Source organism: Poecilia latipinna, unplaced genomic scaffold, assembly GCF_001443285.1.
Source record: "Poecilia latipinna isolate Pla-1442-1.1 unplaced genomic scaffold, P_latipinna-1.0 Scaffold1100, whole genome shotgun sequence".
Classification (NCBI taxonomy): domain Eukaryota; kingdom Metazoa; phylum Chordata; class Actinopteri; order Cyprinodontiformes; family Poeciliidae; genus Poecilia; species Poecilia latipinna.
The window spans coordinates 50,720-78,193 of NW_015113716.1; the positions used below are offsets into that span (position 1 = coordinate 50,720).

Consider the following 27,474-nt stretch of genomic DNA (forward strand, 5'->3'; position numbering starts at 1 on the left):
AGTTAGCGGTAACCTCAATATTAGTCATAAAATGCAATGCAATGAAGATGTTTACATTGGTCTTCAAGTTATGCCTATCAGAAAAGTCCAGAGGAAAAAAAAAACTACACTAGTACTACCTTAAAAATTTAACAACTAGCTAACTAGCTAGCTGGGGTATATTGGCAGCAATATTAGCAATATTTAAGACTTTTTAAGGACATGTGGACATGGATTGAAGATTCAGCGACAATGCATTTTCAGTGTCCCAATACAAATCTACTGGATTTTGATTTAAAACTCACAACCCACAATAGCCGTTTCCATTACAAATGCGCAAAATGTGTTTTTCTGGTAATGTTGAAAAAACACAATTTTGCAATTGAGGTGATTCCATTCACACGTGAATAAATTTGTTTAAGCGATAAGTCATTAAAAAACATGCATCTGTCCACCACTTTGACTTTTCCGCCTGTAGTAACATCTGGTTGTTGATCACATGACTTGTGTGATGCGATAAAAGTGTTTCCGTTGTAGTTTTGCACAATTATTTAGTCAAAGGAAACACAAAGTTCCTCTACATTTATTTCCAATGAAATGTTAGAGGCACCAATAATTGTGCTACTGGTGACTTTGCTAAGAACAATACGTTTATTTTTTTAATGAAGTTAAAGTTTACCCATTCTGGAGCAAACAGGAACAGACAAACTTTGGATATCAGTGTATCTGAATCTCAGAGATGATGCATTTTGAGAGCAACAGGACAGATTTAAAGCCTGCAGTTTTCTTTAATTTTAGTTTGTTTTTTTCTTGAAACTGAGGGTTTTCAAGGCAATCTGCATTTTGAAGAAGTCGTGCCTCGAGAGTTACCGCCATAAAAAGATGAGTTTATCTTCAAGATTTAGCAGGAAGAACACCTGTTTATGCGACATCAGAATTAAGATGATGTAATTTAAAGAGACAAAACCCTGTAGGACACAGGCGATCCACACAGTGGAAAAATATGTAGACCCTGGAGAGCCGTCATTGTCTACGCCAGAGTTTAAATTCAGCGTCTCATTCCTAGGACGGAGACGACTTCACAGTGTTCATGTCGAATCTCCACAAGTCTAAAAAGGCAACACCTCAAAGAGATGAATGAAACAGAAATCTAAGCAGAGAAGTTTAAACAAAGCAGTTGCAAAAGTTGGCTACTTACGGAAGAAGTCTTTCTTTGCCAGGTTTTTGGCACACAGGACTAGAAGAGAAAGAAAAAAAATCAAAATCATTAGGTTCCAGAATGAAAGCATTGGCATTGCTTTCATTGGTATTGATATGAAACTGTGTAATTAAAGGAGGTTATTTTTGCTCCAACTAAATTATTTTTTCACAAAAATAAAATCTAACAAAAAATCTACATTCTCCAGTTCTCCATCACAACCAGCTAGCCTGCAGCAAAGAGTTTGATCCTGCCTCTCTACTGTAAGTAATGTAGAAGCGGTTGCCGAGGTGACGGAGCAGAGCTGCTAACATCCCCCACCGGTGAAAAATATGGATTGATGAGGAAGCTCACCGGCCACCTGGGTGTCTGGGGCTCAGAGTTACAGCCAGTGAGTCAGAAACACTGGAAACGTTTTGTTTTTTTCCCCCCTCAAGTCCCACTGAGAAACTTAAGTGGTTTGGCTTATCAACGCGTCTGAATTTCCTGGTTCTAAAGAGATGATGCACTCTGAAAGCGTCACCACAGACTTATGAAAGGAGTAAGTGGTTTTCTTTAATCATATTCTTTTGAAACTGGGAAGGCTCCAAAGCGCCTAAGATTGAAACAAACCATGGTAAAAAAAAACAAAGAAAAAACAAGATGAGCCGCTACAAAAGCAAGGTTTCCCTCAGAAAACGTGCTAAGCCTGGTGGTTGGGTGCCAGGACAGTCATTCTTCCAGCAGCTCGTTGCGTTTTTGAGTTAAAAGCTGACAGGAAATTTGAAAATATCAATCAATAATTATGTGTTATTGAAAGATTGGAAAATTAATATCTGAACACCAACGATGCAAACATTTTAAAAAGACTTAAAATAAACAAGCAATGCTTAGCCTGGTAGGGGCACAAGTAAAGCCTGGTGGCCCGCCAGGCTTATAAAACACTGGGGGAAACCCTGAAAAAGATTTTCCCCGATTGTAGCATCTGCGCGGCAACTCTTGAACCTGCAGCTGGGATGATTCACCGGCACGAATCGCTGCTGTTTCACCTTTTTTCACCCGTAAGGTCTACATGATACCTGACACATGTTGCTGCTTTTAGGCTGTATAAACTGGTTCTCACAGTCCAGCTGTTGTTGGCAGTAATAACGTTGGATTATTTATCGTCTGTACCTCTGAAACTTTGCTCGCCGTCACTTGATAACAGATTAGCAGGCCATCACTCCTGCTTATCTTTTGGTGAAGAAAATGAATAAATACCAGGTGTTTATAGTGATGAATCATGTACACCTCCTTTAAAACAAATTAATGGACCAAAACTACATTTTTTTCACGAATAAAAACCTGAAAAATGCACCTTTACACCAACAAACAAAATTTGTGTGACCAACTAGGGGTGAGCGATATATGATTTGTATCACTAAACCACACACAGTAACTGCATTTAAGCATATTTTCAAATGTATTGATGTTTATTTATACTCATTGAACAAAATTGAGAAAATAGCAAAATGAATCATTCCTACAATAAAGTTTCACAGAGAGTTTTTGGGGGCTTTTTAACATTATTAATTGGAATTTATCGAGACAACGATAAATCAAAATTATCATAAGAAATATATCACGATAAATGATAAACAATATGATAAATGCTCAACCCCATGATCAACTGCCTTTTCTCTAAGGTAGCGGCATTACGCTGTTCTTCCCCAAGTAGAACGTAAACGTCGTCAACTGAACGAGCCAACCCACAATGAACGCCTTCCCATTGGAGACAAACCCAAGGTAGTTCATCTACCTTGGGTTGATTAAAATATTTTGGACCAGGGAGACATCTAGGAGTTGCAGAACAATGGTCTTTGAGGACTGGGATTGCGCACAGTGACACTTGACAATGGAGACAGGGTTTTAGCTGGTAAATTGAGTCTTCCTGTGTGAACATTTTATCTCAGCATCAATCCAGCTGTTCTGTGAAGGTCTCAAAACCTTATTAGAGAAGCTTCATCAACAAACAGCATCAGAAAGATCAAGGAACACAACAGACGGGTCAGGGAGACGTTTCAAGCAAGACTCCACTGTTTTACCAACATAAATGCTCAAAGCACATTTCCAAAGTAGCAAGTTTAAGCTTAAGATACTCAGTCATGAGTCCCTGCCTTTTCCTCTGGCCCTGCGCTCCATGCCACACATACCCAGACACTAACACCATGTCAAATGTCACTCTGAATCACTTTAACTTGGACCTGAAACAGTGCTGGCTCTCATACTTCTTAAAGGACCATGTCCACAAACATCACCAACTTCACTCGTGTCAATATTTACACATAAGCGGTGTAAAAATCCCACTAAAGCGCAACTCCCGAGCGAGATTAAAGAAACGGAGGCAGACGGATAAACAGTCGACTAAGCGGGCTGCACGGCCATGTTGGGGGTAAGGGTGGCGGGGAGGCGGCGGCGGCGTTGCAGAACATGCTCGTCAGATGAGGAAGAATCTTTCCACAAACATCCCTGGGAATGTGTTACGTTCCAGTGAAACCCACCTCATTTCTCAAACATCTGGTATGCATCACTTTCTGTCGCATTCCTCGCGAACACGCAGGCGAGCACTTGCCCGCAGCGTGCGGGCAAGTGCTCGGCGGTGCAGAGACACCTTGCTCTTCTCTCCAACTCCACTGATTTCATTCATTGTCGACACAGATAAGGGAATGAGCTAAAGCCTTGCGTTTGTCTGAGATGATTGGTGGTGTGGAAATCAGTAGAAGGTTGTAGATTTAGTCACAAATCACTGACGAGATAAAGATTACAAAAAATTCTAGATAATTCAGGTGTTGATTTTGGTTGAATTTTAGCAAAAATTAGCTTGACAAATCCCAACTCCTGTGCAGAAATGGACCCCTAATGGCAAGACCACAATACACTTAAAAAAAAAAGACAATTAAACACGGAAGAAGAAGCAAAGAGCAGCCACCTCAGTCTAAATCAAACTAAAGTGGAGGGAAAAAATGCAGACCCTCCTGTGAATGCATTAGCAGCCCTAAGCTAGCCACACAGCAGGAAGGCAACACTACAATTATACCTAAATAAACTCCTTATGAAAACATACAAGGGGCAGAGTTACAGAGCTAAAAACCAGTAAAACACTCAAGAGTGTTGACTTCAGCAGAAAGGAAGCCTCTAAAGAGCAGTTAAAACATTTATGAATATTTAGCATTGGAGTAATTACAAAGAAATACTTTCAGAAGTAAGATTTTTTTTACACAATTAGCTTAAAGTTAACAGCTAGGTGATACCTGCAGTGGCCAGGTTTTAGTTGAAAAATGATTCCTGTTAATCTAACTAGCTAAATGGCACAGACTTACAATTACAGTCATTAGCACACTGGATTACTATCACAGAGGGGAATATAATTGTTACAGTACAATATTAATTAAACAAACTTTAATCAAAGAGTAATACGATAGGTTGGCTTACAAAATCACTGCATAATTATGTGTGCAGCGACTGTAGTTTTCGAACTAATCACAGATCTTTAAAAAGCCCAACTTGCCGAATTAAAAAAAAGCCGATTTTGATTTTTTTTTTTTTTTTAGTCTGAAAAGTCTCTAAATACAGCAACAAATTCTTAACAGTGGCCAACCAGACCTTCAACACAGATGTCAAACTTTATTCAACTGAAAGCTTAAAGAACATGCAAGTAAATTAGCACTTTAGAATTTATCCAGAAAAATTTATTTTGGGGAGGAAGTGCGCTAAATGTTTTCAAAGTTGGCTAACGCACCAAATGATAAACTAGCTCCGCTATTAGCGCATTAGCAGACGTGTGCGCATCACTGCTAGTTGTGATCATAATATTGACTAGTGATTAAGCAATATTTCCTCGCTATTCTTTTGTGCCCTCATTGCAGTGACAACATTTTTCTGCAAGAGTTTTCTTATCTTAGTCCCCAAAATTGATACCAAGGTGTTATGTTATTGTTGGCAAGTACTGTATGAATGCACAGCACCTGAAATAATATATCTTGCCAAGTACTGTATCTGAACAGTCCTTGGCAATGACAAATGTGATTCGATATGCTGTGCAGCTCTATCGCATAACCTCTCCCTCCAGAAATTGCAGCCCCTGGATTACAAAACAAGAAAAATATGATTACTGTACAAAACAATAAGGTCACTTTATGCCTTTACACTCAAGATGGGTAACTTTCTTCCCTGCTACCACCTAAAGAAAAAAAAGGCAGACGCTAATTCAAAATGCCCTGTGCACCCCAGACCCCCGCACTCCTCCCTCTAAAATCCTCTGTTGTCATAGTGACGGCAAGTATTGAGGCAAAGCTGAGAGAAGGGTATCTCTGTGCTGCCCGCGTTTCTCATTCCGCTCGCAGCGTGGACGGATGGGGATGAGGGCAGATGGGGAGGGAGTCATGGCGGGGCGCAGACAACAGGAAGACCACTGAGTGGCAAAGATATTTGAAGTCACAATGAAACCAAAAGTGAAAAAATGTTGTTGTTTTCGTTGGCTTAAAGACATTCATCATGATGGCAGGAATGAAAAAAAGTTAGCAAAAACAAAACAATGCTTTTGGTTCCAATTGCATATTGTCAAACGTGAAAGCAACTTGGTCAGCGGCAAAGCAGAAATACAACTATAAGTAGCTAAAAAGGGGGGATTTGCTACTCTCTCCCTTACTAAATCACATAATGGCTTTTCACACTGGGGTCCAAACAGAACCGCTTCCCAGAGGACAGCTGGGAAAGCAGAACCGAGCGAACCCAACAGCCGACGATCAGCCCCGCGTTGACGCAGTTCCTTCCCTCGCCGTCTTTAATCAAAAACTATTTCTGATTGGCGACAGCAGCAACAGTGCGACCGGAGTTAACGTCCCCACCTGTGGGGAGAGGATGGGCAGAGAGTTTCTCCCAGGCCGACGCACAAAGAGTCTCACTGTGCGGACGAATCAATGAAGGCTGCCAGGCGCAGGCCAAACACCTGGGGAGAGAACCGTCACGTGACATCTAAGGGAGACAGGCAGAGAGAGAGAGAGAGGAGGGAGCGTCGCCATGGCAGCAATCAAGTCAAGATGAAAGTAAGAAAGTTCTTTCATTTCCTGTGATCCGAAAAAATACTGCTACTTTTGCAGTCGCTTTGACACCCACTAAGACAAAAAATAAAAAAAAAGAAGAAGAAGGAATCATGGGAAAGGAACTGAGCACTGTGGGGAAGTAGGGACTCCTTTTATTCTGCTGCGCTGCGGTTAACCATTACGCCGGAGCCTATGAGGAGGAGGAAGTGGGGTTGTGGGAACTAACACGACTGGCTGCTAATAATCCTCCATTCCCGTCCATGTCTTAGTCTAAACTACATGGAAGCGCGGCTTAACAAGAGGAAGGAGCCCCTTCAGAGAACCAGCCACTCGTCTCCTAGCGTAAAACTGTAACTCTGTGTGAACCTAAACAAATCTATTCAGGCCTCTAGCTCAGGTTGACCGTGTGCTGAACCTCCCTTTCCTGTCCACCTGGTTCCTCCAGTCGTACGCACTGACCCAGCACCACCAGACAGTCTGAGGCATCTTTAGGGAACATACTCCCACCGGCTACTCCCCCTCGCTCCCCAACCTTTCGTCTGCCTGTTTGTCTGAACGTCTCGACTCCCATCTCACGCGCAACATTGTTACTCCATAAACAAAAGGGGCTTCCTTTTCCCCTCTCCACTCCTTCCCCGGCGTTTTCTTGGACACAACGCCTGAAAGGAGAGTGAAGGTGACAGCGCGGACTTCCAAGTTGTTGCAGAGAAGCGTACCAGTCGAGCTGCTCTTCATCTCGTGTCATCTGATGTCTGAAGCGTCTCCTGATCCGTTTCCAGTGTTTAGTCTTGCACATGGTCTCTGTAGATCATTATCACCGGGCCCGCAGCAGATGGGGGGCTAATATTAGCAGAGCGCTGGAGCTGGAGCTTCCACGCATGACGAGCTCGCAGACATGAAGCTATTCATCCCAATACACACAGGGAACATGGTGAAGATTACTGGCTAGGCCTAGCTCTTCCACTACTTTCAGAGGGGCTCCGATTGCAGTTTACTGGCCAATCACTGATCTTTAAAAAGCCTAACCTGAGGATTGTGATTGATTTTTTTGTTTGAAAAGTCACTAAATATAGTAATAAAGTTGCTAAGTTGGGCTACAGTGGGATAACTGTTGCTAAAGAGGACAGTGGCTCATTTTCAGACTAGAGGTAGATAAGATTTGAGGTAGATAAGACAAGATCACTTGTCTTTCAAAATTGAGAAAATTTGGCCGATCAACTTATTGGTGCACCCAATTACTTTAATGTTACCAGAGGTGTACCGATAATCGGCCCAGATTTGCTTAAATAATTATTTTCTATTTGTTCAGCTGATATACCCCTAATATATAAGGTCAAAGATACAGAAACTATCAAATACAGACAGAGCTAATTAGTATATTTTCCAGGCAATAAAACTTTTTTTCCCCTAGAAATTAGTTTGGACGTGTCACAGAAACGGGAACGGCTTGATTGTCAAAATATGCTGTGTAAATCATTAACAACCAATTTCCTTCAAAAGTAGGTGACCTTTTTAAAAAATATTCTTACAGGGACAAACTTCATGACTGAAAAATGCAACCAGGCAGAAGAGGGGAATTTCAGAAACCAAACCCAGGTCTGCAAAAGCTGCGCACCGACTTACAACCACAGGAATACATCTCCTTGGCCTGCTCCTTAAACCTTAACAAATCCACTTATGTAATATTCAAATCTGATGAGACTTCTCTTGGTCACATAACACAAATATTATTAAGTCATTGGAAGCGAAGTGATCATGGAACCCTGAACTGCCAGGAATATCCTTTAATACCTTTCTACAGAGCTGTAATTTCCAAGACTTAGACAAATAGAAAAGGAACAGCAGTAACAGAATACACCAGTACATCATCTTTATTGAGGGGGAAAAAATAGAAGAAAAAAGGGTTACCAAGGAAAAAAAAATACTGTACTTTCCAAGTTAAAAATAACAGTCTCAATCAGATATGGATCCATTATCTTTGCATGCGGCCGGTGTGAGGAAGCGAAAGAGCAATCTCGTCAAGAATCGAGAATTTGAGAAGGAATGAGCGGGTGATAAACACACCTGGGTTAATTTGATGTTCGGCAATTAACAAAAAATATACAGAAAATTTACAATTTATAGAGAGGCTAAAAAATATCAGACATTTTAGCAATAAAAAGGTTTGCAAGTTCTTTAATTGAAAGTGGTAGTTTCAAATTCAGCAGCACATTATAAGCTGATAGCCTAATGAATGATGAGCTTAATGTTCCATGAATACATGTATCTGACTTTTAATCTTTTGTCAGAATAAAAAAAAATTCAAAGTACATGCTCTTTGTTAATGAGTTATGGAACAAAAAAGGTGAGAAATTAAGAGTTATGATGCATTTACTCAATGGGGAGAAAATATTAATATTTTTAGTATTTGACCTGCTGATCACCGGTTACAGGCAATCAAGGGAAAATTGTCCGACTCTTAACTTTTTTGGTTAAATAATTGGTGCATTTCTAATAACTACATCAGTTTTCTTGATGCATATCACTGAGTTTTCTAACAATCACAGACAATTAAAGACACAAAAAAATACTTTTTATGTCCGTCACAACAAGATGGATACATCTATAACATTACAGTAATTATTATAGAAAGACAGCCAGGAAACTAACTTTAAAAATGATTTAAGCCCAAAGAAATGTAGTCACAGTAACCCAAGAACCTGAAGAAAACAGTGACGTTAAACTGAGCCTGCCCTGCAACCAAACCTGACCCTGAACAAAGACAAGGTACAAAGAACCACAATAGCAACGCAACTCCAATAAGACACATACAGTTAACTCGAAATTCTTTTAACAAACCTGTTCAGCAACATAAGAGAAGCTCAACACACATATCCACACATGTGAGGGGGGGAAAGAGGCTGGCTACATTCTTAGTGTGAGAACATTTCATCCATCTAACGTCACCTTTTCCTTCCAAGATACAGTCCACTGTAATTGCATAACTCCTCTCCCCGTTTTCAGCTGCGAAAAGTGGGAAACTATGCCACAATGGCAATCTGCAGTGGCATTCCTGTTACCCCTGCAGACTACATCACTCTCTCTTTCCACTGTGTACGCCTCAACGTGTCCAACAGAAAGTCATCCAGGCGAGTAAAGTGTTCCACAGTGCCATCACGGCTGGGGCTGAAGTGAAAACGAGTGGAGCGGAGCACCGCTGGCTGGGACCTGGGCTGTTGTGGGCGGCTGCGTGGCTTTCCTCGCTTCTTGGCCTCCTCGTCCCCTCTGATGGAATTGAGGAAGATAGAGGATCAAGCTGCGGGAGTAGTAGCACCATCCTGTTTAGTAGAGGTCGTTGCCAGAAAACTGCTACTTTGCTTCCCTGCCCTCCAACTTTCCTTGGAAGTTTCGGCCATAGAGCTATTGTTACATCACAGCCACGTTTTCCCGTTTTCTGCTGTCTGACGTGCCAATAAAGGAACTTAGACAACCGTCTAATGCTCCCAACAACTTGCATTAATCAGACACGAAACGCTACAGTGCAATTTGCTAAAGCACTTCGTCATCGTACTTTGAATTGTGAAGCGTTCTCTTAAATTGTCATGATTAACCCACGGGGGTGGTCCCTTGATCAAAAGGCACAGCTGAATGACGCTGCATGTAGTTGCAGGCAATAATCAGCCTTCACAATGCGCTCAGTCATCCATATAGCAACCATTAGCAAGTGGCATGACCGGCCCAAATAAAATACCCTGGAAGTATTCTTGGTGCCTGAACATTTTGTCATGCTGCCACCACAACTTTCAATGTGTTTTATTGGGATCTGACGTAGTAAACAAAAGGAACAATAGTGAAGGGAAGGGAAATTGATTGGTTCCCAAGATTTCTGACAAATCTTGAAAAACATAAAGATCCATCCAGCCATTGTCTTCTGCTTAATCCAGTATTGGGTTGCGGAGGAAGAAGCCCAAGTAGAAAGACTCACAACTTCCTCAGACTTCCCTTTTCCCATTCTCCAGGGGAATCCCAAAGCGTTCCCAGGCCAGCCAACAAACATACTCCCTTCTGCACGTCATCCTGCGGAGAACTCATTTTGGTCGCTTGTATCCACAATCTTGATCTTTCGGACACTACCCAAAGATGATGACCGTAGATGAGGATGGGAACGTAGATTGATCGGTAAATCGAGAGCTTCGCCTTTTGGTTCAGCTCTCTCTTCACCACGACAGACCGGTACAGCCTCCGAATTTCTGCAACCCCACACCACACCATTTCTCATCAATCATGAACAAGACCCCATGGTACTTAAACTCCTCCATTTGCCCCAGTCTCAAGACCACATTCCCCACCCGAAGAGGCCACTCTACCCTACCTTGGTGTAAGTAGAGGTGTTGAGGGAAACCCTAAGAAAGTCGGTTGAAGGCAGCGAAAGACTTGAGACTAGGGCAGAGTAGGACAAATACCCTACTCATATAATGTATTGCTTTAAATTAAAGGACATTCAACTTCCCCCACTTAGTATAATTGAGCATCTGTGTCAATACTTAAAAATTGATGAGATGTTCTCCATTCAATTTAATTGAACTAGAATTGTTTTGGAGGAATGGGTAAAAATCCCAGTTTCTAGATGTACAAATACCTGAAGGGTTTACAGGTACACTTGAAGAAAAATGTGCTTCTTGAACCCAGACAGGTTAGTTTATTTGTAAAGGTTGTTTAAAACAATGTATACTTTCCCATTCATTTCAAATCTCGAATCTAATTTGCATTGGTCTATTACAATGATGGCGCTGCAAACTAAAAAGTTTAGTTCTGCTACACCAGAACTACATGTCCCCTTTAAAGAGTATTTGAGCAGAATTTAATTTTGATATATTTTACTTTGCATGTTCTATAATTTCCTTAGATATTGTATTTATATCTTGTTCACTATTTTCTATGTTTTATTTTGTTCCGTTTTGTTTTTTGTTTGTAATAAAGTTATTGGAAAAAAGAGAAGAAATGGGATTGTCGTATAAATAGTCTTCATCCACTTCAAAATGAGAGCATCAATACAAACATCTAACTACTTGAAGAATTCATAACATAACGCAGCAATGAGCAAAACTTCAGCACAGATGTCGAACTATGTTCAACAGAAAGCTTACAAAACAGCCAAGTATATTAGTTTGTTTGATTTCTTAAGGGAAGCCAAGTGCGATAAAAGTTGTCAAAGCTAGCAAAAGAGCTAAAACAAAAATTGGCTCTACTATTAGCGCATTAGCAGGCGTATGCTGCTAATGTTACATAGAAACCCAAATTAAAGGTGTTTGGTTGACATGAAACACTTCAAAGAGACACTTCATAGCCAGCACTTTGACATCTATCCAAAGTTAAAATTCTTGCCGTCAATTATAAATCTTTGACTTTTGGATGGATGATAAATTTATTTCAGTCGAAAATAAAATGGAAAATTCTAACATCTGGTTTCTTAAAGGGGAAAGAAAGAGGAAAACGACCATCATTCCCACATCTATTGCAGCTCTGTCAGACACACCGGAACCAGCGTTTCCCAATAAGACTGATAACAGTGTCTGCAGAAGAAGCTGCCCAAGAGGTGAATCATCAGGCACTCCTGTTTCAGCTTTGATCTGCAGGTTAGCTTCATTACCGTCTTCCTGTGAAGCAAACCACAACTTTTATCAACCAGATGGTTACACATAATGAAACTCGCTCTCATAGAGAAACCGATATTCAAGTGGATGAGTAACAACAGCCATGTGCGGCGGTGGGGCGGGGGAAGGTTACAGTGCGTTTAATCTCTGTTTTTCTTTTCTTTTTTTTTTAACAATCCTGTTGTGGATTTGCTCCACTTGAGCAGAGCTTCCATTTGAAATGCGATCTTGTGTGAATCCAAACATACAGCTGTTGGCGTCTTGTTGTGTTTGCATAAACGACCCCTCAGTCGGCAACACGGCAGACTGGAGGACCTTCCATATGTTATGCAGAGTTAACCCTGAAAGAATATAGTTAGATGCAGAGCCTGAGCACATCCCCGTTTGCTGATCCATACTCGCAAAATGTTGTTCTTTTCCTTAAACAATCTAAAAAGTGCGTCATGCTCTTGTAACCAGCCACCTAAATCGATACTTTGAAAAAGCTGCAGGAGATCTAAAGACAGACAATTTTTCCCCATTGTTCCTTGCAAAATGGCTTCATGTCTATCAGGTTTTAGGAAGAAGCCATCAGCTCAGTCTAATAAATGGACGTATTTTGATCAAACAGTTCCGCTGTAGAGCCAGATGCATGTTTGTAGTTTGTTTGTTCTTATGAAAGGCAAGTCTGCGCTCAGTCTGATGCGTTCCAGATTTAGTTCCATCCTCACGGCATGGTGCTGCCACCACCGTGTTTCACGTAAAGGCATCTGGCTGGATTTTATTTGGTGGCGTCAGAGTAGAATGAGAAAAATTCAAAGACATGTCACATTTTCAGAAATGCTTATGTCATTTCGTTTTCCGCTTCAGAGTTCTGTACTAATAAGTGATAGTTTGTGGTGGTAATGTCACAAGAAAGGAAAAGATGTCAAAAAGTATTAGTATTTTGCAAAGAAAGAAAGAAAATGAGTTAGTGGAAATAACCATTTGTGGCCCTTGGTCAGATTTTTTTGTTCAAGAATTAAACTTTTTGTTTTTAACCAGATTAATAATTATTATCGACATCATTTTATGTTGTTAACCACAACACAAAGTTTTCGCCTTTTCACAAACAAGCCTTTATAAAAGGTTCGAACCACGTCTATCCAGAGACCATTTCTGGAAACCCGACTTTATTGCACATAAATCGGCTTTTACTGAACACGTTAAACTCAGCTAAACGTAGCAAGCGGTTCTGAACGCAAGCGACAGAAATCCTGTTCTTCTAATTGGCAGTAAATTAGTTCAAGCGAGACTGAAAGACTTTGGAAGCTGAAAGATTTAATACAGCAAAACACAAAAAATTATTTTTAATGTTGTGGATCTACAAAAAATATCCTGTCCTTCAAATAAAAACTGGACAACTATTTGCTTGATTTAAGGGGTTTTTTTCTTAGCCCAGGAAAACTCAACAATTTTGACTGATGTGACAAAAAGTTTGGACACCCCTACTCTAGAACAATCAGGACTAAACAGAGTGCAACTTCAAATAGGCAGTCATGATCAATTTTGCTGGACGATAAATTGTGCCATAAATTATTGTGATAAATGATAATATTGTTATTTTGAGATGTAGTAAAATGGTTATGGTATGATAATGCCACAGATTAATTCTCTTCAAATTCTAATGAACATTTAACATTCTGACCCTAAATGAATAAAGAAAACAACAGAAACAATAAATAAAATGAATTAAGAAGTCTCTGTAAATAAAATTTATTTTACAAAAAAGGAAGCTAGTTGAGACCAAAGCACCAGATTGAAGACTTTAGTCATTGAGTTTTTGGTAGAAAGAGAGAAAAGAGAAAAACTATAAATCATGCTGTCATCTGTTATGCGATTAATTGATTTATTGCTAATTGCGACAGGTCCAACTTCAAAGGGATTTCTAGTTTAAGAGATGGGACCGAAACGGGGGCAAAGCCGCAGCTGGATTATGCAGACAGTGAAGCAGGGAGGATAGAAGTAAAGCCAGGAGCCGAATATCCATTTAGCCGTCAGTGGAAGTTCCTTTCCCTCACATTCACCACTAATCCAATTCTGACCCATTAAAAACCACAGTCAGGTTGACAGAACCGGCCTCTGAAGACGGTCTCACTCAAACCCAACAGAAGGACGATGGACCTTTACATAAAACACACTCTGTCCCTCTGACTGGGGACGAAGCAACATTATTCAGAACCGATATCCAAGGAGGTTACACAGAACTTTGTCTTTTCATTGCAATGAGACACAGATGATGTCTTCTACTTGTAAATTTGGTCCGGTTCAGACGCACAATCAAAGGTTTCTGTCAGGTGTTGAATATGAAGGTTTGTCGCAAGTTAAGGGTTGCTTCTTTGCGGTTAATTATAGTTATTTTGAAATACTTCACATAGGCTCTGGAAATAGAAGCAAGCCTTTTAGAGACTGCACAGCAATGGCGCTCCAAACAGCTTTAATTTATCAGTGCAGACTGAAGGTATTTAACTTAAGTGATTAGTGATTAAATAACAATTAAACGCATTTCTTCATAGATTGTTGCATTTTTAAAAAGGAAAGCACTGATTTGAAAATTTGGGCCGATATCGCCGTTCGATATCAATGCTGCCGTTGTGGTCGATAACCGATATTTACTGATATGATATACAGCCATTCCTCTCCCTTCCAAAAATAAAAAATTTTAAAAAAAAGCAACAAGACGGAAACAAACACACTGGTTGTTAATATCGGCCCAGTTTAACTAATCAAATAAATTCTTTCAAAAATTATCCGATACCGACGTTGATGCCGATACGTCACAAGAATCAGATTCCTGCAGGAATGGTGCCCAGAATGAGCCCCTCCTTCTGTTGAACTCCAACCCATTAAAATGAAAGCAGAAAACAGGTAATGCAGTCTTCCAGTACTCAACAGCAACTAACGGAAACTTACTCCAACATACATGCATACAACTATCAGGGGACAACAGACAGATATTGCATTTTCTAGTTTTTGGGTACCCCACCCCTTCCTGATCCTCCCCTGGGCAACCACCCAAATTGAAAACCGCCGCCCCATGCATCCCTAATTTTTACAGCTTGTTGAATTACTAGATGACCAGAAACCAATCTGTTCTGGAACTATAGCTCGATATACATCACTTTGCAAAAGTTCTCACACTTTTTCTGTCTGGGTACAACCACAAATATTTGACTGGGATTCCATCAAAGACACCATGACAAAGTTAGTGCGTAGTTAAAAAGGATAAAACCAAATAATTAGATCTGTATTGCTACGTCTAAGGTCTCCTTCCAATCAGATGGTTCTGAAATTGTTTCAACAAAGCAGACGTAATGACGCGTTGATGATCTGCTTGGCAGGAAGGGCTGGCCTCCATAAACCACACAAGCCATCCACTCAGCTAGCTCATCGGCTACTGTTTACACAGAGGGACAGGCTAAAGCCGTAAGCCACCCAGCGTTATGACGTTTCTGGCATGTCGCTGAGTAACACAAGCGCTACACCTCTCCTTTATGATTAAAAGTGAACTTCAAACGGTGGAACGTTATGCCAAAGGTGACGTCTGGACAAATGTTCGGGCCAGGGAGCAATCCCTCTGAAGGAGGACCGAGAGTGGAAAGCTTCGTCATCGCCGTGGCGCAGCTGAACCAACACCAAACCCAAACTCCGGCAAGTCAATTAATTGGTGAAACTATTTAAATTGTCGGGAGGCTCTCAGCGGGAGGGAAACCAAATGTTTACCAATTATGCTCCATAACAGCTTCAGCTTCCCACCGTCATTTTTTCAACTCCCCCTCATCGCTCGAGATCATTTTGTTTACTTTCGCATGTTTTTTCTCAAAGCAAAAGAAAAAAAGAAAATGGGGGAAACATTGCACTTAAACTGCATCTCCACACTGAGGCCCCTCTCACCACATGTAGCTAATCACGGCGTATTTACGACGTATCCTGTCTGAACACCCAGATGAACTCAAATCACTTCCATACAGCCACTCTGTTAAAAAAGAAAAAAACACTCAGCTCTGGCTGAGACCACATGAATGCACCCAGAGCAAACGCAGACCACATTAAAACTTCCTTGATCGTCAGGTCCTGTGCCTCTACAGAAAGCCCCCCCGTTGCCTCCCAACCTTCAATGCCCAGCTGCAGGGAAATCTTCTTCAATTAACCAACAAAGATCCAAAGACAACCCCCCTCATCTGTGGACTACAGTCAGACTAAGAAGCACACAAAAAAGGAGAGACCTCGAGCCTTTTCAGGCCACACCACACAGTGGGGCCAGTGTGAAACCCCAAGAGCCTTTGTTGCATCATTAAAACAAGTCTGTTCTCTTCTCAGGCGGCATCTGTGCCCATTCAACTGTCAGTCATCTAACAAACAGGACCCCCTTTTTTTTTAAAGCAAGGTTTTCCTCCAAACATAACAGCACTGGCAACCTCCAGTTTTGCAGAAACAGCTGCAGCATCATCGACTGCTAATCGTCGGCAATTAAACATGGGGAGAAAAAAAGAAGCATGACAGACTGGAGAGTGGAGACAGGGTTTCTGCAGGTTTCACCAACTCAATTTAAGACAATTTAAGACCCTTTTCAAGACCATTATGGATGAAAGGAAAGAAAATTGCGCAATTTATATAGTAGTGCCAGGTTTTGTTGCCCAGAATGCACGTAGCATCGTAGGGATTTGCAACAGAAATGACCCAGCTGCCAAAAAAGCTACTTCTGTTTTTTGCTAGCTGGCTGACTAGATCAATTAGAACAATGATCGATACTAATTGCCCCTATTAATGGTAGAGCAGCTGGCTCTCGAGCAGTAGATATTTAGCTAGTTGGCTAACTACTACTACTTGCTAGCCAGCTAGCAAGGGTTTATTAGTTGCTGAGTCTGGACAATATGGCTGAAAAACGTATTTAAGCGTTTCATATCAGTCAATTATGATAATTATTTATTGGTATTTTTTGTTTTAAATATCTGAACCAAAGCCACAATAGCAGCATTACCTCTACTGTTTTATCCAGTTTTTGCTCCATGTTTAATTTTTAAGCATGGTGATGATACCTAAAACGGCGACTCAACAGGTTGTTGCTAGGTAACCAAAGAGTGAGTGAGTTAGTTGGTGACACCAGCCTTGCTTAAGCTAGCAGTGAAAGTTGAGCGGCTAAATTCTTTTCTCCGCCTACATCCCCCAGAATGCCATGTGTTTCTGAATCAGAGTTCAGTGAATGTCCTATCATATGTACTACCTATTGATATTGACCACATGTATTGCAATACATACTGTTACTGATTTATTGCCCAGCCCTGTTAGCAGCTAGTTAGCGGTAGCCTCAAATATCTTCCAGTCACAGAACATAATGAAGATGTTTGCCTGACAGAAAAGACAGAAAAGAGAATGAACAAGTAAATAGCTCTGCTACAACAAAAATTTAAGACCAAACTTAACTTTTAAAATAAAATTAAGACATTTCTTAAGACCTTAATTTTAGATCCATAAATGTAAGACTTTTTAAGATGCTCTTTAGGAGTGCGTAGGAACTCAGTCGGTACGGGTGGGAGGTGAAATATTGAAATGTGCTTCAACCTGAGGGGGGAAGACGCTTACAGTCGGAAAGAACAGGAGGGAAGAGGAAGAGGTGGGAATGTGAGTAGAGACTTTTAGGGAATCCCACTGAGATAGCTCTCTCCGCCAATCCGCATCGGGCCAAAGAATTCAGACGAGCAAACCATATGCTCGACGAGTCACACGTGAAACCCCCGGACGGAGCAACAATAGACGTTGAGAATGTGGAGCTGAACAGCAAAAAAAAAACAAAAAACAAAACAAAAAAAAAGTCTCTACACTTCAGATTCTTTTTTTTTTTCATTGCAAAATCCTAATCCCATCCGAAGGAAGACGCTCTGTGTGGCTTTGCCTCCAGTGATGTCATCCCATTTGAAGCTGTACAGAAAGCACACCTCCACCTCCACGCCCCCAACTCAATTACTACACTCCAAGAGCCAGAGGAGAATTTATGAATGATCACACAAAGCAATGAGCCGTGCTTTCATGGTGTAATTTATGCCCCAGACGGCGGAGCATGTAATGCTATTAGCTCTGTTTACATGTGACATAACATAGAAGTGATCAGCTGTACGGCAGCAGAGGAAAAAATAGGAGGAGGAGGAGGGGGACGAGTCGCCCTCCAAAGTGTTGGTTTTAGAAGCTTTTTTTTGTTTGTTTTAAGTTTAGAAGCTGGCAAACATGTGGAACATCTGGTTCAAATGGACGCCTACGAGGCAAACAGCAATAGGAGCTGCTTCAGATGTAGCGACGCGTCGTTCGCTGAGGAGACGCTAATAAGCAGCTACGTGTCAGGATCCAAAAAATGAGAAAACCCAGAAGTCGTGTTGCAGAGGCGCATTCGACAGACGAGCCTCGCCTCAGCGTGGACAACCGCGGTGTCGAGGTTCTGTCACACCGACCCTGTACGGTTCAAAGGAACCTAATTGAGACCCAAGAGAAAACGCAAGAGTGAGTAAGCCCGTCCCAATAAGTAATTAATCAATACATCGCATGATAAACTGAAACAAGTGAGATAGTTTACATCTGGACAACAGTTGTTAAAGAGATGCTCCAGTTTAATATTATTGAAAAGTCTGCATCCTGAGAGACGCTGCAAACATTTGACACCCAATTCGAAGTAGTTTGCACTTCTTGCTACTTTTGCCTGTTTTCCTGGTCTAAGCTGACTGATTACTATTATCTTCTGAAATGTAATTTTGACCACTGAAACTTCATAATCCATTTTAATTATTGTTGTTTGCTTTGGATTATTTAACCTGTTTTCCAGTTTCAGTGTTAAATCTTCAGAAATTCAATTTAGTTCAATTTTGAGAGGATATATTTGCATTAATATGCCATTCTTATTATTACAGAAAATGATCTCAAAATGACAATATTGTCATTTATCACAATCATTTCTGGGATAATTTAACATCCAGCAACATTTGTCATGGTGACAGGCCACAGAAGAACAATACATGCGAGCGAATGAGAATGATCCGGACGTGCAGCTGTTCCTGAAGCGAGGGTGTTTAAGGTGCTGTGCTGGGTTACTCAGCATCAAAAGGAGAGCTGGTCTGCAGGCTCCTGCCATTTTTCACAGCACTCACATTCCCAGCATTCCAGCAGGAGAGAACTGCAGGTCAACCAGGGCAGCACTGAAATGAATTCATGACAAAATGCTCTGGTTCTGAATATTTTTCAAGTAAGAAAGATATGAAGGCGATGTGTCCAGAACACCAATCACTGAGAGGGTAAATATTAAGGCCTGAGAATTAGGACTGCGCTATAATGGGAAAATATAAAGCTACGATAAGTAGGCCTGTCGGGATAACAAATTTTGCTAGATGATAAATTGTCCCAAAAGTTACGGAGATATACGATAATATTGCCCAATTTTCTTCATTTTCTGAGATCAGCCAAGATCAACCTTTGCCGATAAGATCGGCTTCCATGGCTTCCATGTGAAGCCGATCTTATCGGCAAAGGTCTAAAAATCAGCCGCTGTCCTCTTCTGCTCCGGTTTGACTGACAGACCGTTCCACCAGATCATGTCAGTGGCTACTGTTGCAAAGTTAGCGACTTTCTTGCAGAATTTAGCGACATTTCAGACAAAAGAAATCAGTATCGGCTAAAATCGGAATCGGCAGGTCAGGCTTTTTACAGATCGTAATCGGCCAGAAAACTGCAATCGGTGCACCCTACTTATCGGCCATAACAGAAATACTAACCTATCGATATCGGCCCAAATTTTCCATATTGGTGCATCCCTTATGGTCTTATGTGGTTATGAGAATTCAATATACCGTTGATAATTACATTTTGTATAATATTTGTGCCTAGACAAACATCTTTACAAGAGAGTCCAATTTCAGATCAAACTTTTTAGGATCCATAAAGTGCTTAAGAAGCCATTTAAAAAGTAAACTGCTTCTTTGAGAACATTAGAGAGCAATATTTTTGGTAGATAACAGGAAGGCTGAAAGACGTACAGCAAAGCTGACTCTCAACCTCTCTCTGTCTTGGAACATGTTGGGAGTTTTTTTTCTCTAAAGTAAACCCTTGCAGTGTTTTGCAGTGCCCCTAAGTCATGCGTGAAAATTCTCAGTAACGAACATGGAACAAACACGGTCGAAAGCTCGCCGTCCTTGACCATGTTAACTAAAACTACCCAAAGTTTCTGCTTTTTATCAGACAGAAACCGCAGCGGGGTTGAACATTCATTTTGCCCCCCCTCTCCTCCTGGTGGAAGCAGACAGCCCCTTTAAAAGGCATTTAGGTCACGACCTGGCTGTAGATCAAATAAAGGGCAGCTGTGTGACCCCCGTCCCAGTCAAAACACCAAACTGCTTTCATGTAAACCCTTATTTTTCTCTTCTCCTTCTTTTCCCTGTTTGTTTGAAAAAGGCACAAACCAAGTGGTTTAGAGAGAGCGGGGGAGAGAGAGAACAGCACAGCATAATGCGGCTGCAGAGGGATCACATGTTAATGTTTCACAATGAATCATAACGCAGAGGTGAGAGCGGGTCACTGGTTCAGGCGGGACTGCTGATCTAATAATAACAATAATAATACAGTTTAACACTGACCTGCTTCCTCTACAATAACAAACACAGTCACCAGCTCCACTTCCACGGATGTAGTTGCACTTGCGATTTATTCTACTTCAGTTTTATAAACCAAAAGAAAAAAAAAAACAAACTCAAATTTATGCAGCCACAGTAATCTGCAAAGCACGTCGTTTTGGTTTCAAAAACTGTCATATTCTATGAATACGAAAACATTTGCAAAGGAGTAACAGCATAAATTTCAGGTCATATGGCGCCATGGATGTCCACAATCATGGACAGAAGATTTGCAATTTCTTCCCCAACGTAAAATCAATGTGGAATGCACCGATATGAAAATCTGGGCTGCCATCAGCAGTGACCGATATTTAGTCGTATTGCAAATTTATATAGATCTCCCAATCCTTCTGACACTCTGAAAAAACAAATATCACATGGCCGCCCTACATTCCCTCCCCAGAAACACATACATAAAGGGAAACAAGATGGAAACAAACATCGCTTACTGATACCAGCCCAGTTTTACTCATGGCATCCATCCTGATTTATCAAAAGTTAACCAATGCAGATAAAAAGGCTGATATATCGCGACTCTCTAAAATCAAGGCTCGTATAATTTTCAAAACTGTGAAAATTATACGAGTCTGGAGTTATTTGGTGTAAAATATATGATGTGTCAAATTATAAAAGCACTGTTAAAATATAAGATCAGGCACCAGTCTGCCCTCGACTTATGCTGGTTGTTTGTCTTTATTTTTGTTATTGAAACAAATTTCATTGTCCTTCTGTATGATGACAATAAAAGATGATTCAGCATTTTTGACTGACAACTGCCCTGCAAGTTTGAGGAAATATTTTACTGACTTGCACTCATTAGCCTGCAGGGGGCAGAGTACATCAACACTATCAAACGAAGTGGCTTTTATACAAGTAGATCTAAATCAAATCATATACACAAGGAAGCAGCTTTCAAATTGCTGCCTGCTGTAGTGAATACTTTTATTTGTTACTGAATTAGGATTGGATTCCAATCAAAACAGACAAAAGTACATCTTAATTGCAGGATTGTTTTTTTAAAGATGCAATGCATTTTTGTTTCAAAGCAGGATATTCTCTGTTACCGATTATAGTATTTTTTTTTTAAGTTACACATTTTAGAGATGTTTTTTTTACTGCATCCTAGGTGTATTAAAGAGCCTTATCAAAGGTGCTTTCTCCTAGACTATAACCAACAAAACTAACATCAAACTCATCAACCCTGTTGTTTTGTATGCACAAATATGCAGGCACATTTTGTGCATTTTTAAATTGTCTTACTCTTTCGAATTTTTAAAAATCAGGATATGCAATTTTTTAATAACTATTCTATATTTTTCTATGCTGTAAATTTGCCCTTACTGTACTCAAATATGGTATTCTTCTTCTGTTTTTAAATTTTCGTGTTGCTACATGCTTCATAACTGACATCTTTATCTTAAGCACTGAAAATGGTAGCTCTTTCATAATAATAATAATAATAATACTACTTATTTATTTTTAACTGACCAATTGTCATTGATTCCGATCACAACTTTTCAATGTATATTCAGGTTTAAAAAAAAAATAATACAGCTTTTGAAACCCACAGACATCAATATTGACATCAATTAAAATGTATTTTAATGCTCTTCCACATCAAATCGTTTCCTTTGAAAAACATTTCTCCAGAAAATGTTCCTAAAACATCTACTGTTATGCAGGAAAGGGTTAATAATAACCTGCTTTAACTAGGAAAACAAACAAAGGAGCCAGCTGCCTGTCTGAAGACAGTTAAGGGCCACTGCACACTGTTTAGAGCCAGTTATAAACTCTCGTGACCTGTGGAGCTGTTTGTTGTCTAAACCGAGCCTTGTTCTGGCAGAAAGGCTTGCTTAGAGCTAACTGGCTAGGCTAACCCAAGCTAGTCAACTTTAAATGGGAAGCCGTCCGTCTGTCAAGCAGAGCGGTGCCACAGTTGGAAGGCACACATGTGTTTAAGTATCTGGAAATGCAATACATCACGTGCTCTTTTTTCTTAATGTGCTCATCTTTTTTTCCCACTCCTCATTAAGCCCAAAGTAGAGATAAAATAGGCAGAACAAAACCATTGCATCGCATTGCACTGCACCGAGCAGCGCAACCCCGGGAACCCTGTTATGTCTGGTGGAGGTGGATACTGGCGACAATCGCAGGGCTCAGACTATTTCCAAGAACAATAATATCAAAATGCAGCGCTCGCTCGTGCTCCGTCTCGCCTGTTCCCGCATTTAAGCCAGCAACGTGAAATAAATTCATAATTAAATTAACGTGGAGCTCTTGTAGAAAGAGTCGCAACAACAAGACGGGAGAGCCCTCTTGAGGTTTAATGAACCTCTCCGCCAGTTTTAGACATGGCCCATGGGAACTGTTCACCTCCAGCAAATACACCCAGCCTCCCCTAGCTAAGTGTGTGGGAATATATTTGGGGATTTAAAAAGCGTTGTTGGCTACCTGTTAATCTCAGTTTGACGGGGCCATTCCGCCGGACTCCTTGGTTAGACATCTCCTCTTGATCCGAGCCTTCACTGCGCCTACTAAAAACGTGTCGTTGGATGTAGAAAAAAATAATAATAATAAGGTTTAATGAACCTCTCCGCCAGTTTTAGACAATAATGGAGTCAAAGCATTGTAGCCCGGATGTGGACAGAACTGCCATAGCGACCGCTCATAAATGCCAAAAATTAAAAAAAGAAAGAGGGGAGAAAAGAGGGAAGAACGTAAATATAAAAAGCGCTGCAGCTGACTGCTTTAACTGAAAAAAAGAAAAAGAAAAAAATGAAAAATGTCTCCTCCGGTGCTGGAAAGTGAGGGGGACGCGGTGCTGTAACGCGGTGTTTATCTTCACATCTTCGGAGAGAGCCTGTGTGACTGGCCCGGGCTCCTCTCAGCTCCTCCACGGCTGAAGTGCGGAGCCTCCGGGGTAGGTCCCGCTTCCAGAGCTGACCGGTGACGACAGCACTCTCAGGGGGAGAGACAGGCATTTCTTCAGCATGTGGCGCTGAACCGTGACTCACACACAGGGGTCACTGTGCGCTTGTGCGGCGACGGTGAGCGACACCTACTTACCTTCAAACAAATCTGTCATCTTAAAAATACATAAATCCCAAATCAATAATTTTCGGTTTTCCCAATGAAAACGCGCAATTGTATTTCCAGACACATCAACAAAAAAAGTCCAGAGGAACCACTTTTCATTCAGAAGTCACCTAATTTCTAAATACTGTAGAGTCCACTTTGGCGGAAGTTAACCACATATTTCAGTGAAGCACGGAGATGGCAGCATCATGCTGTGCGGATGCGTTTCTTCACAGGGGTAGGGAAAAGTTTCTAAATTAATATGAAGATTGGTTGATTTAATAATCGGATAGCTCTTCTTTTCAAATCTTGTTAGTAATTTGCTAAAGAGTTGAGACTGGCACAGAGGTCCAACTTCCAGATGACTCACCCCAGAGCACCAGACCTTCTGTCACAGGGGCAGCACTCATCTGCCACACAAAATGAAAATGAAGAAAATAATCTTGTGAGTTTTGCTGCTGCATGTGCTGATGGATCAAGTTCGTACCAATCTTGAATTTTGGGCACAGAACACATGGAGAATTCCAAAGGCCACAAATGGCCCAGGAGCCGTACATTTGACACCAGATTAAAACATCTGGTAGCATGTTACAATGGCCCATTCAAAGTCCAGATCTAAACCCATCAAAGAGACTGTTGTCTTAAATTCATATTCACAGATTTTCTCCATCCTTTCATCTTGCATGTTTCTTTTAACTGGAAGTAATGAGCATTTTTTTGTTTTTGAAACACTATTGGAGCATACCAAAAAAATTATTTGCATGGATTTGGTTTGCCAACATTTACTCTGAATATTCTGTACATTCCTACAAACAATGTAAAAGCATTTACTTTTACATTGTTTTCCTTTGAGATACTGATCTCAAAGGAAAGTTCTGAAGGTAGATATTGAACCTGAGACTGAAAGCTGGGAACTCAGATAATGCAGCTTTAAACAAACATGGAAGCTTTTCCACCTCCAATTAGAATAAACTTTTATCTGGTTCATTTCTGTCAATTGAGAAACTACACACACAAAAAAAAAAAAAGGAAGTAATGGACCAAAATTATTTTGGTCCAATTTCTAGTGAAAGGCAACAACTGACTTACAGGTAACTTTTCAGAAATATGAGTTTAAGTCAAATGATGAACTAGTTCCACTGAGATGTCACAAAAACATTTTTCTCATGTTATTAATGCAATAATCTGCCAATACTTTATCAATATTAAGAAATTGATTTAAACACCTTTCTGAAAAGTTACTTGTTTGTCTTATTTCAAGTGCACTAATATATTTACACTAGAAACTAGACCAGAAATACACAGTAAGGTTGTTTTTTGTGTGTGGGGGCAGGGGGAAACTTACCGTGCAACAAGGGATGGAAGTTAATGACATGTCAAATGTGTAAAAATGTTTCACACATTTCTAAAATTTGTTGCAAGATGAGGTCTTTGACTAAACCTGGTCAGTATTTAAAGTTTAATGCAGTTTATAAAAGTAAGACAAAAAGAGTGAACACTGGCAAACAAGATCCAACAGCTTTATTTACACATTTGTTCTGTTATAAAAGGAGTATGTACAATACATACAAATATCAGCAAATGTCACATGAACACAGGACAGACCGTAGCAGTGGGAGGTTACAGTACAGAGTGAAAGCAACAAGTCGTTTAGAAATTAAACGTGCTCTGGTTTTCACTGATCTGGAATGCGTAACCGTCATCAGTAGCTTCAGGGATCACACACTGCACCTCCTCTTCCTTCAACGAAAGCAGATAGGAACACGTCACACACGGTTTAATACGTCAGGCAAGGCTAATGGTCGAAGATCTCTACCCACCTCTTCAGAGAAGTACTTCTCAATCAGGTTGAGTGCAGCTTTGTAGATCGACTCGTTCTCGTGAGCCTGCAACGCTTCTATCTTGTCCAGGCCACCGCACTCCTCGATCATCAGACTCAGTTTGTCCGACTCTCCGATTTTATCTCCGGCCTGACATGGGGGAAATTTGAAACGTGAGAAGCTGCACAGAAAGCCGTGGCGTTCATGCATGCGTCTTGGTCTCAACATCTCACCATGAAGATGTTGGTGATGGCGTCCAGAATGACGAGGACGATTTTGCTGTCCTTGGAGGAAAGCAGATTCAGAAGCGGCTCAAGAACGTTGGCTTGGACGAGGTAGACCACCTGCTGAACAGTGCCCCCGCTGGTGAAGTTGGTTACTGCCCACACTGCCTCTTTCTGGGTTTTGTAGTCACCCTGCAGAGACGGAGGAAATTAAACATTTTCCACCTCACCTCAAACAAATTTTTTACCAAACTGGTTCTCAATGAAGGTTTCAAAAGCACCAAACTAAATAATTTGATCTGAAAGATAAGAAATTTCCACTTTGTGCATTGAAGAGTTTTCAGATTTTATTCAGTTTAGAACCGATTCTGACTGATTAATCTAGTTGCATATTGCCGTCTTTGACCAAGAACCAGGGTTATAGTAGTTTTAGGTTTTTCATAATAGTTGAGTTTTATTTCGACTGTCTACTTCAGATTGAATTAGTTTTTGGAGTGGGTTTGCTAGTTTTTATTAGTTTAATATAGTTCATGTTAATAGATTCATAAACACAAAAATTAAAGATGCATCTAGAATTTCAGTAGGTTTTAGATAAACACACAATGTCCTGTAGTTCGTAGTTAGTTTTCCCCCCCTAGTAATTACCGTTTTTATCCAAAATGTTTTCAACTTCAGTTTGTTAGTTTTAGTTGAACCACGATAACTGTCCCCAGAACGTACCCGCACGAGCATGTCGACCATGTAGGGAACGAGGCCTGCGTTGATGACTTCCTGGATCTGGGTGTCCTTCCCTGCCGTGATGTTGGACAGAGTCCAGGCTGCCTCTTTCTGGATGTTGGCCTTTTTGTGGCGCAGCAGGTGGGGGAACATGGACAACGCGCTGGCGTCAAGAACAGCCTGAGTCTGCTCATCTGTGCCGGTCACGATGTTACCCAGAGCACGGAGCGCTGGAGTCTGACAGGACAAAAAGTGGATTATTTAAGAGCTAGGAGAAACGTGGTAGCTGTGGAGAATAGGGCAAGTTTTGTGAAGTTTGGCACGTACAACTACAGACAGTTCTTGGAAGCCGAGCAGCTTCACCAGGCGAGGAATCACGCCGGTTTCAACCACCATCTCAATGCGGTCATTGGAGCCGTCCGTCAGGTAGGAAACAGCCCAGCACGCGTCGGCCAACACCTCCAGGTCGTCGTGGTGCAGCAGGCGGACAAGGGCGGGTAGAATCTGCTGGATGGCGTGCACAGGAGGGGACGGGTTCTTGTTGCGGCAGAGGTTGGACAGGGTCCAGGTCACATTTCTAAGATAGCCGGGCTGTGGAGAGATCAAGAGGGGAAAGGAATTTAAAAAACAGAAGGCAGATGTCAGTTTGGCATGGAGAAATGAAGATTTAATTAGATAAGGACACCACCTAGAGGCGGATGAGGTGAATTACAGATGAAAATCTTACAAAACTGGTGTCAAACATTTGTGCTGCCATCATTTTAAAGATTAAAAAAAAAAAGTTTGCAGGACTCATCACTATAGTCAAAGCAAAAGCAGCAGAAGCCTTTTTTGCTACAAATGTAGCAGAGCAGATTATTTTTGTAAATGTGAACAGAGGGTTGACCTATCAAGACTTTTTAAAAAATATCCAACATGATAGCAGCACAAGTGACATTTTTACTGCACAAACATTTGGTTGACCTTTAAACCTTCATTGATATCTTCAATACAAAAGCACAAACAGAAAAGAATTTTGCTGCACGACCGTAATCAAGGTGACAACAATTTTGTCTGATTTGAAGGAGGGGAGGGGCTGGTTGACCTTTTTAAATTTCATTAA

At 40.9% G+C, this 27,474-nt stretch overlaps 2 protein-coding genes across 3 annotated transcripts in view; both read right to left on the reverse strand.

Annotated features, from left to right (window-relative positions):
• The window catches only part of LOC106959597 (E3 ubiquitin-protein ligase SMURF2-like), a 36,344-nt gene extending 12,751 nt beyond the window's left edge, over positions 1-23,593 (reverse strand). The window contains exons 1-2 of the mRNA XM_015052289.1: positions 22,988-23,593; positions 1,178-1,216 (exon numbers count right to left, since the gene is read on the reverse strand). Coding sequence (XP_014907775.1) covers positions 1,178-1,216; positions 22,988-23,039 — 91 coding nt within the window. The 5' untranslated portion in view covers positions 23,040-23,593. The remainder of the gene's footprint in view (positions 1-1,177; positions 1,217-22,987) is intronic.
• Positions 23,594-25,116: 1,523 nt separating this feature from the next.
• kpna2 (karyopherin alpha 2 (RAG cohort 1, importin alpha 1)) overlaps positions 25,117-27,474 on the reverse strand; it is a 7,542-nt gene continuing 5,184 nt past the window's right edge. For both annotated transcript variants that reach the window (XM_015052306.1, XM_015052305.1), the window contains exons 7-11: positions 26,700-26,963; positions 26,376-26,609; positions 25,665-25,847; positions 25,432-25,581; positions 25,117-25,351 (exon numbers count right to left, since the gene is read on the reverse strand). In XM_015052306.1, coding sequence (XP_014907792.1) covers positions 25,262-25,351; positions 25,432-25,581; positions 25,665-25,847; positions 26,376-26,609; positions 26,700-26,963 — 921 coding nt within the window. In that variant the 3' untranslated portion in view covers positions 25,117-25,261. The remainder of the gene's footprint in view (positions 25,352-25,431; positions 25,582-25,664; positions 25,848-26,375; positions 26,610-26,699; positions 26,964-27,474) is intronic.